The sequence below is a fragment of the Zophobas morio genome, unplaced genomic scaffold (genome assembly GCF_036711695.1).
Source record: "Zophobas morio isolate AGI-343-1 ecotype UQ-CSIRO unplaced genomic scaffold, CSIRO_AGI_Zmor_V1 ptg000007l, whole genome shotgun sequence".
NCBI classification, from domain to species: domain Eukaryota; kingdom Metazoa; phylum Arthropoda; class Insecta; order Coleoptera; family Tenebrionidae; genus Zophobas; species Zophobas morio.
The window spans coordinates 11,831,722-11,848,360 of NW_026972112.1; the positions used below are offsets into that span (position 1 = coordinate 11,831,722).

General features: G+C 30.8%; 1 protein-coding gene and 2 long non-coding RNA genes across 3 annotated transcripts; 2 read left to right on the plus strand and 1 right to left on the minus strand.

The window, feature by feature from the left end:
- Positions 1 to 1,387: 1,387 nt before the first annotated feature.
- On the minus strand, positions 1,388 to 5,566 carry LOC135124627 (3-hydroxyisobutyrate dehydrogenase, mitochondrial). Its single transcript, XM_064049838.1, has 2 exons — positions 5,456 to 5,566; positions 1,388 to 2,303 (listed from the first exon to the last, which is right to left on the minus strand). The coding sequence occupies exons 1-2, from the start codon at positions 5,511 to 5,513 to the stop codon at positions 1,411 to 1,413; spliced, it is 951 nt and encodes a 316-aa protein (XP_063905908.1). The 5' UTR covers positions 5,514 to 5,566; the 3' UTR covers positions 1,388 to 1,410.
- A 3,176-nt stretch (positions 5,567 to 8,742) lies between these two features.
- Positions 8,743 to 9,284, plus strand: LOC135124117 (uncharacterized). The gene is made up of 2 exons (XR_010279760.1): positions 8,743 to 8,974; positions 9,024 to 9,284. It is a non-coding gene; the product is annotated as an uncharacterized LOC135124117 (long non-coding RNA).
- A 3,436-nt stretch (positions 9,285 to 12,720) lies between these two features.
- On the plus strand, positions 12,721 to 15,805 carry LOC135124118 (uncharacterized). The gene is made up of 2 exons (XR_010279761.1): positions 12,721 to 12,768; positions 14,278 to 15,805. It is a non-coding gene; the product is annotated as an uncharacterized LOC135124118 (long non-coding RNA).
- The last annotated feature ends 834 nt before the right edge of the window (positions 15,806 to 16,639 follow it).

The window sequence follows — 16,639 nt, forward strand, 5'->3', positions numbered from 1 at the left end:
TCTATCCTTGGATTAATTACAGAAAGGTATTTAGAAACAGCCTTTTCAGGATCCTACTATATAATGTTTAAAGACAAATGTAAAATTATTTTTTGGTGTATTCATCGAACACATTATTGTAAAATCTTTGTTATCCTTTCAAGATTTTTAAATTTAGAAAAATCATACACCGTGTGATTTTACCAATAGAATGCAACTTGGAAAGTTTCAGTACAACTGTGAATGATTTCTAAATAGTTTTAATTTATGAAATAAAAACTTTTGTTGAAATATGATTGTTGAAACTCAATAATCAAATGTAAAGTTGATTCGAGTTTATGTATGGTTATAATCTACCCAGTTATTCTAAAATGTGAATTTAAGTTAAGCTATGACGTTCATGTGGGTGATAATTATTTAAATTATTTTTGATGTATTTACTGAATACGTTTGTAACATTATCACCATTGTCCTTAATTCACAAAAATCACATCTTATTTAAAATTTACTTCAAACGTCAAAAACACAATCATTGTACGTATGTAATTTCGTTACGAAATACGGGAAGATTCTGATTTCTTAAAGGTTCAAAAAAATGTTCCTCATTAAGAAATTGGTGTGGGGTATCTTCTGATTACCATCTGTATTGCAGTTTTGCTAAATATCTTCACTGTGCAGCCTATAAGGTACCGGATAGAAATATTGCTATTCTATAAACGCCATTGTTGTTAGCTTGAAGGGGAAAGCTTAATTTAGTACACTGCCCATGTGGTGACACAACGCGCATTACAACGTCTATTTTTAGCAGATTTTGATATGACCATGCGTTTTTAGAAATAAGTATTTAAAAATTGATTATCAACGATTGTAATCGCACTACAAAGGATTTTTGACTTGCAGATTCGCAATATGTATTAGGTATTAATGTAAATTTCGATTAAAAAACACACTGAATAAGTCATCTGTTTCCTTTAGCCTTAATTGTTCTTATTATTGTTATAAATCTCAACAAAATTATCTATAAAACATTCCAGCTTATGCAATTACTGCCGATAGACGAAGAAAAATTTTAACAGAACACAATGAATACTAATCACCAACCTGAATTTTATAAATACTTCCAGCTGGATGGGTGGAAAAAATTAGTCTCATATTATTAGAAGTTCCTTCGCTTCTGAAGTACAGTCAAACAAAATAGATAATACCAATATCCTAGCGTTCACTTTTTTAGTCAGCCTGTATAAAATAAAAAAAAAACACAAAATTACTTCCAACATTATAAGCAAAATTTTGCAAGTAAAATGTTCTATAATGTTTAAAACGTCTACCCAATTTCTTAAGAGTTTGTAGTAAAAAAGTGTGAAAGCCGATATTAATTGAATTTCTTATACTTAAATAAAAACACACGTTCGTCAAAATTTTATTGTAAACTTATTGAGTGCCTTTTAAGAACTGGTAAATAGCAGCAAAATCTTTGTTGCCATATCCATTTGAAATCAGAGCCCTGTACAGTTGGTGGGAAGCTGCGGTTAATGGCACAGGAGCATCACAGGAAACAGCAACACTTTCAGCTAATCCTAAATCTTTAGCAATCAGTTTCACGGCAAATCCCCCTTTGTAATCATCGCTAGGGGGTATATTTGGGATAAGGCCTGGTACAGGGTTGTAAGTAGACGAAGACCAACTTTTGCCAGTGGAAACGTTAATAATAGAAGCCAGTAAATTAGGGTCAAGACCCATTTTAATTCCCAAATTCATACCTTCCGCTGTACCGATCATTGTAATGGCTAATATCAAATTATTGCATAATTTCGCAATTTGACCGGCTCCCGGATTTCCACAGTGGTGAATGTTAGCACCCATTTTAAGAAGAACAGGTTCTACTGTTTTTAATACTTGTTTATCACCTCCAACCATAAAAGTCAGGGTACCAGCTTGTGCTCCGGTTACTCCTCCAGAAACAGGAGCATCAAGGAAGTTGTATCCGTTTTCCTTTACTGTTTTTGACAGTTCTTGGGCCACTTGAGGTTGGATTGTTGAACAATCAATCAAAAGAGACCCTTTGGTTGCAGATTTCAAAATGCCCTTTTCTCCTAAAATAGCTTGTTTCACAATATCACCGTTTGGTAACATTGTTATGATTACATTGGCATCTTTTACTGCTTCTTCAGGTGAATTGCAAATCTGGGCGCCTTGTACTGTTTGGGAATTTTCTGGTAGGACATCATAAATTCGAAGTGTCTCACCTTTTTTTATTAAGTTTGTGGCCATTCTTGCACCCATGTTGCCAATACCAATAAAGGCCAAATGACTCCCATCTCTTTCTGAAAAGACAAAGCAGTTAAAAGAAAATCTTCCGTGTGTAGCTAGTAACGCCGTCTAATAAATAAGTAATAATCGGAGGAGACAAATGAACTAAATTAATTCCTAATATTTATAAGTATATGTAGTTTCCCATGATCCATCAGCGTGGAACAACATTATTTAGAACTTCGTTCCAAAGAGATCGAAACTGAAATTGTGTACTATGTGGGTACATCGTGACGTACTCTATGATTTAAAAAATGTTATAACCTTATAGAAGATAATAACTAATACATATTAACTATTCGGATTATTCTTAAAAAATATTTGCGAAAACTAATAGACATTTTGTAGGTATTTATTCCGTAGTTGTAAAAAATGTATTTTGAATTCACTTAGTTTTTAGTTGCAGAATAATTAGTTATATTAATGGAAGTAAGAATTTTGATTTATTTGATATTTGTTTAGAAAATCTGCACATAGATATTAAAATTAAAATATCTCTACTATTGTTATAAAACATTAATAAATGAATCTGTACTGAGGAATAATGCTCTAACATGCAAGCGGAACTGCTCTTTTTCTATTATTTTAACAATAGTTCATTTATTTCCAACCGGAATGGGACACAGCCACTACGTCATGTTTGGTCAGTAGTTGAAACACTACAAAAATTCATGTGCTAGATGTAAACTACAAAAAAAAACTTAAATCAGGTGTCATTTATGCAATGGTTTTTCAAGGCTATTGTGTCTAAAATGTTCTGAGCTTTCTGAGCTGTTTCCAACTAGTGCCTAAATTCGAAAAGTTATCAATCATTCTACTAAAATTAATAAGTTTATTCTTCCCAAAAATTTCTAAATAAATATCTATTCAAAAATACACTCGAATATTACTGGAAGTAATAACGGATGAAGTAACCTACTTTCTAAATAACGTTAGCTCAATTTCTTTTATATGCTACATAAAAATGCACAAACATTATCTTGTACGTTAAATGTTTTATTATTCATGAATGGAATGTCATATCATCTTTTCAAACTAAGATTTGTAAAGTAAATAAACAGATTTTCCGATTTTCGTCATCAGTCCCTGGCAACAATCGGTCCGGTAGATCACTGGCTTAGCAACCACCGTATTTTTTTATCTTTCTACCAGTATCTATCTATTCGTGAATTGTTATGAGGAATTATCTTTATTATTAATTATCTTCATAATTAATTTAATTGCTCAATTGCGAATGTAAACAATCTTTGATCCGTAATGACCTAACAGTATATACATATATACTCAACGCAAATAGCAAAAAAAATGTAACTACAGGTTATGACTTCTAAGCATTACCTTTTTCTCGTTGTCAGTCAAGGCCACATGTAACTCGGAGTATTTGTATTTGCCAGCAAAGGTTTAAGATTGCTAGAGATAAATGTAATAATTTTAAGATAACCGTGGTTAGTCTTAAGAGTTGCCAAAAATTTGAAGAAGGTTAGATAAGCGTTTCCTGAGATAATAATCGACAAAATGGATTGCTTTATATATTTGTTTATCGAGACGTCCCCTATAATAGTAATTCCACAAAACAATTATTATTTGTTACTAAACATTTATTTAACAATTTTCTGACACAATAACTTAGGAAACTACATAGAAGTAAATTATGGTTAAATTTTTACATACATATACATAATACATAAATCAGGGTTAGTTTGCTGTTAAACTTTTCAGGAAGTCAAGCAACCTTTTCAAAATCGCAGGAGATGTCTGTATTTTTTTTGAAACGTTTAAATTTGCAATTTTTCCATATAAAATTTAGTTCTTGTTGTGTTTTAAGAAACTACAAGTGCTAAAAATTTGTTGACATTACCGAACTCATTTGAAACATACACATGCCGTTTCTTTACTTGTAGTTTAATAATACGCCCTTCTTTATATTTTAACTTATAGCGGTCATCATAAAAAAATAAATTTTTTCAATCTGCATTTCAAGTCAAAAACTACCAATTAAAACAATTTGTTAAGAAGTAGGTACAATAGTTCAAAAGCAAAAAATTGCAGTTCATAATTGCAATGAAAACTCATAGTACCCTAGTGTACACTAGTAATTAATGTAATTAATTCTACCAAATTATTTTATTATTAAAAATTGTTTTCACAAAATTAACTTGCTTGTTATGTATTAGTAAGTTTTTTTTGCCACTAAAAGTTCTGTTCAGCGGCATTTAATTTTTTTGTCCACTTGTAAATTTAACATAAAAATAAAAAAGTGGGCATTCGTCCGATGGACTCGATTGCTATACTTCCTTAACTTACGCTCGTCAAGTAAAAAATGAAAAGCTTGTTGTAAAAACCAAATCTATTATGAAAATGTCAATCAAAAACTTGTTTTATAATAAGGAAAGGTCATAGAGCAGAGAACCAAAGCTGCAGTTTAAATTAGATACTATAGCCTACAGCGAGGCTTTATTCTTTTTTTTTTCATAAAGTCAAAGTGACGGTTCATTATGGTCCCCAGTAGTTTTTTATCGCCCTGGAACTGAATTTTCATATTGTTAAAAAATACCAGGAATGTCAACTCTTGATGTTTTCTTGTAAAAAATTCCCACTTTGCATAAACAACAATAATTTAAGAGTAATTTGCTTTTATATCTGTAACTCAAATTATCTTACAATATTGGGCTAAATTTTTTGTCAGTTAACGCCCCATATCATTAATATTTATCAGCATATAATTAAGCATTCATTATTCGTATTAATTTTGCCAAATGGTTTATTTATGGATCAGGTTAGATAGGTACCCATTTGTTAAAAACGCACTGCCACGTATCTACGATATCAATATTATGTTTTACAAGTGATTCCATATCTACATTAAAGCGTTATTTCTGACACCAGTATTTTCACTTTCAGATTAGAATATGATTATTGATTTGATTATAGCCGATTATTCTTAATATTGCACGATCAAAACAATTCAATGATAACAAATGTGCAGTTTAAATTTTTTTGTTTACTTAAGTGTGGTTAATTAAGCTATTATATTACATAAAGTAATAGATCTACGCATCTGACCATTTAAAGTTCTCTAAATGTTCAAGGCAAAAGTAGTAACTTAAATCGAGGATTAGTATCAAGTAATCGTTATTGCTCTATCTGTATAGCATTTTATACTCACTGTGAATGCATTGCTTATTAACTTTTGTAACAACTTTTACAACGCGTTGGAGAAACATGTTTACGACGAACGGAATTAATGAATACTGATCAAAATACCGAAGTCAGTTGCGTTCCAAGTAAATAATCATTCGCTAAACCGGTTGAACTTGATAAATATTGTATAATAAATTGCCTATACAACAGGCGATGAAATGCCATGTGTAAGCCTTATCTTTCATGACAGTGAGTTTCAAAACTGACTCGGTTGAGTTGAGTTGCCGATAATTTAACGTATTTTTGCTAATTTTGGGTACCTATAAAAACGTTAATACGACAAAGTTGCATTTATAAAAAAATAATAGATAGCAACAAATTTTCTGAAAAAAAAAAATAAATAAAACGAAAGATCGGAAAATTATAGCACATAAATCATAAATATATGCATCTTACTCTTTTTATTAAATTTAAAACCGTTCACATTGCTTTCTAATAAATATGTAGAATTAAGTATATAATGGAATTTTAAAATCATTTCCGCCTTATTACTTTGAAACCGCTGGAGGTACAGCTTTGAAATTTAAAACGTCTGGATGAGTAATCAAATGATGCTGGTTCAAGGTCATAGCCATAAGCTGTGACCTTGAAGTGTCAAAACTGTAACATATAGATAGGGAAGAAATTAAATCGCATCTACACGTGACATGAAAATTAAAAAAAAAAATTAACGATGCAGAGAAATAAACATTTGTATTTACTGAATACCTACTTAAAAAATATGTTATCGTCATAAATGCTCGACACGAACCCTTTGTGTATCTTGATAGCAGTAAAACCTGTTATATACTGTATTTTAACTAAATGAAAACAATTTCTAAGATATAAAATCGCCTAATTACCATCCCGATTTTATCAAGAACTAACCAAAATTATTCATTTTCTTTTTTTGCACCATATTTCAGACTTTGCAACTCCTTCGTAAACTTTACAGACATTCGCAAACGTTACCGCCCTCGGCTACTTAACCTAAGTAGGGTGGAATAAAACCAATATAATAATCTTTGCATCAGTATTATCTAATACAACTGATTTCATCTTCTATGGGTTTCAAGCGAATTTTTCACAGTTCCTGAATAATTTCATTATCGTTTCCAAAAAAATGTCAATATTTATGTTACTTACCATACAACTGCATAAAACATCTCTTAAACTGACTTGATCTTTAAGGACATAATCATAAAGTAGAACAAACCAACGTCAAAAGTATCAGAAATTCAAGGAAATTTTTCCTAGAGCAAACATCTGAATCGCAAAATGCAGTGGCGGCACCAAAGGATGACAACGACAACTCACTCGCACAGCCAGAGAATACTTACAGAAGAATCACTCTGCAAAAACTCAAAAACATACAAAAAAATCGGGACGGCAGACGGACAAACAGACAGACGGAAACGGGAGACCCAATTCTTCGTACTCTGGCGGTCATGAAAGGTTGAGAAAATGTAAAAGTAGGGAGTCGGCCGACGGACTTCATTATAATACTTCCTAATATTTTGCCTTTTTTTCTTAATGTACATAGCCATATTTTCATAACAAGAAACTTAAAACATGGTTAAAATGGTTTATGCAAGGAAATATCGGTTTTGCAATTATGGGGCGGAGCCTAATTGCAAAATCGATATTTCCTTATTCAAATTTTCCATTTTAAACATGGTTTAAGTTTCATGTTGTGAAAAGAAGTCTACACCCGCTCGCTCTATCTCAATTGCGATGATGTTTTTCATTCACCCTGAACCAAGGGGACTCAGCTTAACTGCAAAATACTTTTTTTGTTTAAACGAAAATAAAAACATGTTTTTGGGCATCGTGTTGTTCAAAGAATACTATGTGTATTAAGAAAAAAAGGTAAAATATAAATCCCACCCAACCACCCGTCTCAACTGTGATAACTTTTTTATTTTTAGAAACTTAAAACATGTTTAAAATGGTAAATTTTTGTACGGAAACATAGATTTTGCAATTAGGCTCAGCCCCTATGTTTGCCAATGAATGAAAACTTCATTACTATTTAGATTAGGGCAGTTATGGGTGGGGCTTCATCTTTGGCTTTATTTTTTTCTTAACATACACAGTATCCTTTAAATAACACAACTAATTTCTTGTAGAGAGAGAAATAATAAGAATTTTGCATTTAAATTCCGCTTCTTTGGCTCTCGACGATTATAAAAAAATCACCGCAATTGAGAGAGGGCGGGTGGGCGGGGCTTTATCTATTTTCTTAATAAACGTAGTTGTCTTTTCATTTATAATATAACAAGTGATATGATTATTATCGATAATATTTCGAGTGAAACCGAGCTGCAGATTCAACGAGTGCGAAGCACGAGTTGAATGTGCTGCTTCGGTTTCACGAGCCATATCTTCGATTATTAATCATATCACGAGTTATATTCAACATGAGAATATAATAAATGAACACATTTTTTGATAATGGAATTGATTTCGTCGTTTTGAGCTTGCCCTCAACGTTGGTAAGCCATAATAGACAAAAAAAAATATGAAATTCTAAAATTTGTCAAATTTGACAGTTTTTAAATTTAGGTAGCAACAGACCACAATAAGGCAATAAAATTATTATCGCTGTGATAGACATGTAACTAAGGGCATGAGCAAATTCTATTGGAAGAAATAGGGTCATGTGATATATGAATTATATTCTCAGAATAAGAAACTTAAAACATATTTAAAATGGTAAATTCTTATAGAAAATATCGATCTTGCAATTAAGCCCCGCTCCTCGATCTGACAACGAATCAAAAATTTATCACAATCGAGAATTGAGATCGGGGCGGGTATGAGTGGGGCCTAATCTTCGCTTTTCTTTATTTCTTAATATACATAGCATTCTTTGAACAACACATACTCAAAAACATGTTTTTAAATTGAAATTGATAAAATCATCCACAATGAGCTAAGCACGACTAAACAATCTTTCCATTTTATCAATTGAAAAAGAAAGGAAAGTAAATTTTGATAACGTCATAGAATATTTTGCTAAAATAAAGACCCGTAAGTATATGGGAGGGTACTCAATAGAAAACCGCCCTAGGTGCCAAACTACGCTACCACTGGCAAAATGTAAATAATCTTCGTCAGAGTAATCATAATCACATTTGTTTTTCTAACCTGCATATAATACCAAACAAATATTGTGGGCTTGTATGACTCAGTTCCTCAAATGATGACGAATTTGAGTACAAACTGGAAATACCTATTTCCCAAGAATTTTAACGTTGACGTTCAGTACGACTCACAGGAGGACGATAGTGATGATTTAAGGTATGTAGTAGTGAACAAAAAAAACAATCTTAAAACAAAAAGAGAAACTGATGGCAATAGAAATAAATATGTAGTCCGGAAAATGGATCTGACAAAGCTATAGTACTTTCAAAGTGGCTCCTAAAAAGACATTCTTATGTTTTTCGACTTGATCTAGAGACCACTTGTAAAAACAGATTTTCCAGATGTTAAATGTTAAACGGTTCCATCAAAATATCCTGCATATTATTTTTGTTACAAAGTAATTGTAGATTTGGTTAACAAGAAAAACACAATGGATGCCAACAGATAGTCACAAGGTACTTATATATGGCGTTTTTTTCGAAGAAAAGCGAGGAAAGAAGGAAACACATCCAGCACAGCAAAAAGTGTTCATCAAGATTTTATCTGCGAATGTCTAGTTCTTGAGGAATAAACTTAATTGTGTCAAGTATTTTTTACTTAGATCAATACTGTGTAAATTCGTATAAGGTAGAAATAATTATGCTTTAAATTAAATCATTAAGATTAAATAGGTCTATATATGGTACGTTTTACTATATCACATAATTTTTCAATATCTTACCCAACAGCATAAACTTTCTTGTACTCCCGTTTCGTAATATTCACATTATTTTTTTTTTTTCGATTAGTAATAGTACCAATATTTCACTGCCTTCGGCTAGGGAGAATTTCATACTTCACCTGTACGTTGAACGAATAAGAAAAAACGTTGGCAATAAAAATAACGACGATCCATTATTTTACATTGCTAATCTAAGCATAGATGGGTAGTGGTGTTTTCCGTTTTAAAGTTTTATGTGATTTCTCTCTGTTTGGAAGAAGAAAAAGTATAGTATTGCATTTGCAATTCTGGCCATTATTCACTAAGATGATTTGCTTCACTCGTCTACGGTTCGTTTCGCAAACGTCATCTCTGTGCATAATTAATGGTGATCTTTAATTTAATTGCTTATATAATATTATATATGTATTAATTATTCAGTTGAAGAATATCTTCATATAAATTTATTTTGGAATAAATGTTATTTCATTTATTGTAATTTTATGTAGGTTATCTATATCCTCATTTAATCCTGTGTATTTGATCTGTGTAAATACTTTGCACAGTAGCACAAATAAGGGTTATTATTATTATTATTATCTAGATGGAAGTGGCCATCTTTTTAGAGTTTCTAACAAGTAAACAAAAAATTGTTTTATATTTATTCACCTCTTATCGCCCGAAATATACTCGCCACTGTATCAAAGAAAAAAGTAAACATTAAACCTCTGATGTCTTATTGTATTACACCTTTCGTTATCAATTTCTCATTTGTTACATTTGTTATCTGTAGTGAACATACAATTTTACCTAGTAATATGGGATTAACAAAAACCGACTAGTTTAGGCTGTCTTTGTCAGTCTACATTGCGAAAACATTTTACTTGTTACTCTTAAAATAGGGAAAGGTCTTTCCAGGCAAGAAGACTGACTGCCTCTACTGTAACGAACTAAAATTTCAAGTTCAGTAGTAATTAAACGATGACTTTCGTCGAACTTTAATTTGCTGTTAGGTACCCAAAAGTGCAAACAATAAACAAGTGTTTATTTAAAATTTGGTCATTTTCATTTATTCATAGAGAATACCTAAATATTTAATAAAGTAAACTAATGTGAGATTCATGATGCTTTAGCGTCGATTTTTTGTTTTGAGGTTGTTCCCGAAATAAAACAAAGTATTCGAGAAGGTTAAAGATGTTTTGAAATCGTGTTATGTAATTAATTTTAAGACTAAAATAATTTGATGAAATTTTTATTGTCTTACATATAACGACAGCATCTCTGATTATGTGTTCTCATGAGATTAATCGGTTTTTTGTGTTTTGAACAAAGTGTCAATCGTTATTATCGGTTCTTTAATAAGTTTTATGGTTGTAATCGGTTATGGTGCGATGAACGTGGGTACATCGTATTCTACAGCAACAGCACTACCGTAACTTTGTTTCCGGACAATTATTTCAAAGCAAATAAATTTATAAACTCGTTAATAAGCACTAAAAATTGTAGAACATCTTACCTAAGTAACATGTTTTGTTGCGGTTATCCGCAACTTTTTAGCTGGTTAATCTAGCAGATTCCACTCCTTTAAGAATTTTTTTACAAACGCGTCGATTTTGCTTAAAATTCATGCCTGTTCAAGTAACATATAACGGGCGATCAAAAAGTTAAAATTCAAAATCGTCAAATTAAATTTCGAACAAGGTTATGTTTGTTTTCCGACTCATGCATGATGGGTTGCCTATATTAAAGGAGAGAAAATTTCGAAGCACGATTCCATGGCGACAAAAAGATGATTTAAATTCGCATTCGCAATATTAAATCATTTGAATAGTGGCTTTCCGTTATGATTTTAACGTCTTCGATTTGCTGACATTGATATTTGTAAGGTTTACCGTTTTAATCTAAGAAATGAAAAGTATTTCCAAAGGCTACCCTAATCCGAAAACTTTTTGATCACTCGTGACTCTAATAAGATTTTGACGTCTGCTCTACTAGATCGAAATTGGTAAGTGTACATTGGGTATATGAATTTTTCACAACTAGTAGTAAGTCATAACTAGAATTTTAAAATTAACATAAGTACGACATTTAAAAAAAAATCTTAATATGAGTTTTGTATAAATCTTGAAAAGAACAGGAATGGAAAAAATGTTCTGAATGCCGAATTTTTGAAATTAAAAACTCCGTTATTTTTGACAGAAGAAATGTAATCATTTTTAAATTACGACTTTTAATTTACAGAACTCGTGTTTACAGATATAAATAAAAGTAATCAAAACGACAAAATTCACATTTATTACTTAGCATATAAATTTCACTGTTGAATAGAGAGAAGTTTGGTGGATGCGCCTCTCTTCTAAAATAATTATATTGACCAACATTTTTAACGTGAACCATAAGTCACTATTATATATAGAAATTATAATGCAACTTTTTGCACAATGTAAGATTTTGGTACAGTGTCAACTATGTTATCATTATACAAATAATAATCTAAGTAAAACGCACGACCTTGAATATAAGCCGAGGATTCAGTAACTAAGAATTAAAACTGATAAAGTAATTTACAAATTTCTAAAGTGAAAATGACTTTTAAGCCTCATCGATTTAAATTACCAAACTTCTATTAAAAATATGTAAAAGATAATGAACATATTTTACGATTTTATTCTTCGTATCTAAAAAGTGTTTGTTCATAAGATAACAATGGTGTTGAAATTAATATTAATATTTACCTAAAGCTAAAGCTAGCTGATATAGAACTGAGAATCATTACTTCACAAGGTATACAGAATTATCGTTAAGAAGCAAATAATGTGCCGGACAACAACTAAGCCATAAATAATTTTAAGAAAATGTTCAACAAAAGTAACATCGCCTCTTCAAATAATTTGTTTAATTAATGAATATATTATTAATTGTTCTAAAATTTTAGTAAATTACTATTATACTATACTATATACAAATTACTATGAAATGCTATATTTGGAAAAGTGTAATACTTTGTGGCTAAACACGCTACTGAACACGTTAACTGAAACTTTATGTTAAATATTTACTGACCGGCTTGTCGAGTACAAGTCAACACTGAATATCCATCCACTTCCTTAATTTCTATGGACAAATCCAAAACATTTTTGTGCTCGACATTTTGTGTCATTAAGGAAATTTTCGAAAATTAAATGTTACATATTTTACAAAGAGAAGAGTCTCTAAATTAACCCAATTTTCATAATTCCTTGCATTTGTTTGTGACTTAAAAAAATTAACGTATGTAAATAGTCTGCTTTAAAGTATAGCAATATAATTGCCCCACTACAGGTGTTAATGATAAGGCGTGACGTCAGTTGGTAATGCTTATATATACATGTCGAGCTACGTGTCAAGTACCTACAGGTGTTACTCCCACGACGACGAATCATTCACGTGTTTTTCGCCCGAACTTTTAAATGGTATGTACCTTTATTTAAATTACTTTAGCTTTATTAATTATTCCTTCCACTTGCCAAATAATTTCTAATTATGATCTTAAAATCTTTGCAACGAAAAAACATGGTTTCATTTCAATCGATTATTAAAACTTGGCAGTTCGATCCCTTCCACGAACCATGTATTGATAAAAATGGTATTAATTTTGTTATCAGTGAATATTTGAAATAGCTCTTTGACATTTAAAAGTGAATTCGTACACCGTTTTAAACCAAATATTTAAACAATAATCCGAGATGACCACCTGTAACGTTTTCACAAAGTAGGCACAAGTAAAAACGAGAATAAAGCAAGACATGCTAATTATAATAATGAAAATGACATTCTTTTGTTATATCAAACACAAACATAGCTTTCTCAATGAGATTTGCGTTTTAAATCAGCTTGAAGCTAGATTTTTTTTTTAATTATTACTACCCAATAAATCCGTAGAAACGTCGCTCGTAAACCACAAATGAAAATAAAAATTTCTTTTGTTCGGTACACGTTACTAAACCATTTGTTTGTCCTAGTCGAAGTAAATCATATTACAGTGTCATAGTTGTGTTTAGAAGGAAATCGTAAATAAGCGAGAAATTGTTGTAATATTGTTGAAAATAATGAGGTTAAAAGTAAGTATTCCTTATCAAATGCAAACACCGATAATGTTATCACATCTATTGTGGAAAATATTTCTGTTACACTATTCTAATAGTGGCTTTCGTTAAATTTCATAGGTATACTCAATAGTCAATATTATATCACTTTTTACAAGCATTTTGTTCTGACTCACCGGCATATCTGTTTCTATTAATTCGCGTTGGGAAATATGACGATAAGAGTTCTGTAATATCGTGATGTGCGATAGAAATAATTAAATTTTCCCCTTGGTCGTAATGACACACGTTGGTGGTGTGTAATAAGCAAAATATTTGCGCAAACTTTGCAACAATTCCATGAATTTGTTAATATATTGTCTTACGTAGATCATTTTTATAATGTTTTAATTAGTTTATGGCTCTATTGTTGCAACAGCACAAATATCTTAAAGATAACACATCAGTTTCTTTAATAAATAATCCTTTATCTTAGGTAAATATTTAAATTAATGTAGGCATCAACAACATGAGCCTTTTTATCTAGGTGATATTTACATTTCAGACTTCATAAAATTATTCAAACAACTCTTAACACTTTTTTCATTAATAAGTGATTAATTCAAAGAGACAAATAACTCTGCTTAGACGCTTTAAACAAATTTAACATAATTGTGTCGTCCCACAGTTTAAAACAGGTCTTGGTGTTAATTGACTTTGTAAACATTGTTGGTTGCAGGTGAAAATGGGTTGTAATTATGCTGGTAGAAGCTACTAACACAGAATTTGCATAGAAACTACTTTTTTCCCGCAATATTAATAACACTGTTTAATGCTATAAATATTTTTGATCAATCATTTTTATCTTAATAATAAATTGCTATATCATTATTTCAGATAATGTGTGCCAATCACTGAGAAACTCATCACTAAGCAATTCGAAAATGAAGAGAGCTATCCGTCGACAGTATATATTTTACACTGTCATGGAGTTGCTCTCTTTATGAACGGATTCAAAATCGTCGAGGGATTTTCCAACTTATCAAGCGTCGGGGAGGTCATTCAGTATCAGAAGGGCACTGCAGCGACCTTTTTTTTCATGCCTAATTTTTAACATAAAGGTATTTTCCAATGCTGTTATTTCAGTTCATGGCATTATTGCATTGAGTCAAGGACACTTGTGTCAAGTAAACAAATGATAAACTACGAAAAATTATAACATGGCATATATAAAATGCCAATGTAATAAAAAACGTTATGCAATATTAGATTATGACATGCACTGCTTCTTCAATCTATAAATATGCTCAGAATTAGTAACCCCACAATTATTCGTATCGATATTCTCGTTTTAAAGTGGGTGTTATTTCAACACAACTATTCTTTGCTTTTTATGTTCATAAAATTCATAATCTTCATTATTTCTCATTAATTTTTAAGCATCTACCTGTAATAAAAGCTTGTTATACATTAAGTTTGTTTTCAGTTTGGAGTTCGTTACGTTCTTATCGAATTTTAATACACTGTGTCCGTATTTTTTGTTTCATCAGGTCCGATTCTTGAAGATCTTCTAGAGAGTTCAGTTCAAATTCATGGTAACTGCTGCATAGCTACAAAGATTTTTTTAAATATTTCCGAATAGATAATAAAAGTCAAAGGGAATCAGTCATTTCATACGGTAATGTAAGAACAACTCGTGCGAACGATTTTCATTTGACACATTTGTATTATCCTACAGAAAACATTTTTTCTTTTTGATTCACGTGATTTTTTTCACGAACATTGAAATTTTTTTAATTACTGCTTGTGACTGAGCTCTGAATACGAATACATTTCCTCTTAAAGTACGAGAAACTGAAAATCTAACAAAGCACGTTTTTAGGAACAATGAATCATTGTATTACATTTGTTTTAGAAGTTATTTGATTTTTGGTCTGAACTTTGTCAATAAATAAATAGAAATACAATTGCATTCTCTATAGAACGATACTACAGCTCGGAGAAATTTGATTAGCATGTATTTTTTGTCAGTTATTAGCAAATGCGACTCTTGTATTTCAGGCAAATTCGTCGTACCTAACCCTACATGTAGTGTGGAATATATTTTTATATGAAATATTCACACTTTAATAACTTGGGTTAATTTATAGACGACCTTAAACATCTCCAACTGTGTTGAAATGTTGCAGTCGTGACTTACAAATTTGTATGAAAATTGACTAATAAAAATTTTGTTCATTAACGTTAACATATTTTTTTAACCACCAATGTATTCTAACACTCGGTGCAGTTTTATACGTGTCCGAGAATACGTGACGCTTTTTTAATTAGTAGTTAGAACAAATTACTTCATAGATCGGGTTGATAGTTTGTAACCACAAATGAAATAAAAATAATAAATAAATATAACTCGTTAAAAATTTTATACCTCTATTTATTTTATTTGTCTCAAAGAAGAAATTTTCTTCTTAACTAGCGAAGCATTGTAGGAGATGTAGATCAGAAATAATAGATTTGTTGTGATCTTTTTCTGCTTGTTTAGTAATTTTAGGTAAAAAAATTTTGTCCACCTTGTGCAGTTTTGTAAAAAAAAGGAAAAATGGTACAGACGTGTCCTGTACGTATACTCCAAATAATTTCAACGACAGATTTTTTGTCATAAGAATTAATGAGTGTAAGGTTTCAATTCTTGAGTTAAAAAAATAGTGTAAAGTTATTTAAACTAAACTTGCGTCTCAATTAAACAAGTCCAATTCTTTAGCCAAATTATAACATTTGGTTGTTCCAGTTTAATTTTTTTGACTTGACGTCATAAAGATTCGCAATTTACCGAATTCATGATAACCTTAAATCGTGTACAAAATTATAGAGCGAGCGATTTTGGGGTTTCCAGGATAAATAATCAAATTTTCAAATTTTATTATCCAGTTCTAAATGTTTCTCCAAACATCAACAAGCGCAGTGTTATGTGATTATAAAACTGGATATGTAAATCGCAGGTATAGTAGCATATTTGGCCCTTTTAGGATTTATTTAACAAAATTTTGGAGTAACGCCACACAATTTTTGATAGGAATGAATAAATAAATTTTGGAGATCATGTATCTAATAAAATCGCCAGACAGAAGTAAACAGTTGGGAAGTAACAGTGATATAACAAAATATAGCACTTTACCGCATTGTGGCAACTGCAGAATAAAAAAACTGGTATAGATTAGGCGGTGGCAGTGGACACGTGGAAAAATATATTGCAGTATAA

Coding starts and splice junctions, on each gene's coding strand:
- LOC135124627 (XM_064049838.1), bottom strand. CDS start 5,513: ATGTTTCTCCAACGCGTTGTAAAAGTTGTTACAAAAGTTAATAAGCAA. Junction 2,304..5,455: donor TAATAAGCAATGCATTCACA/GTGAGTATAAAA, acceptor TTGTCTTTTCAG/AAAGAGATGGGAGTCATTTG.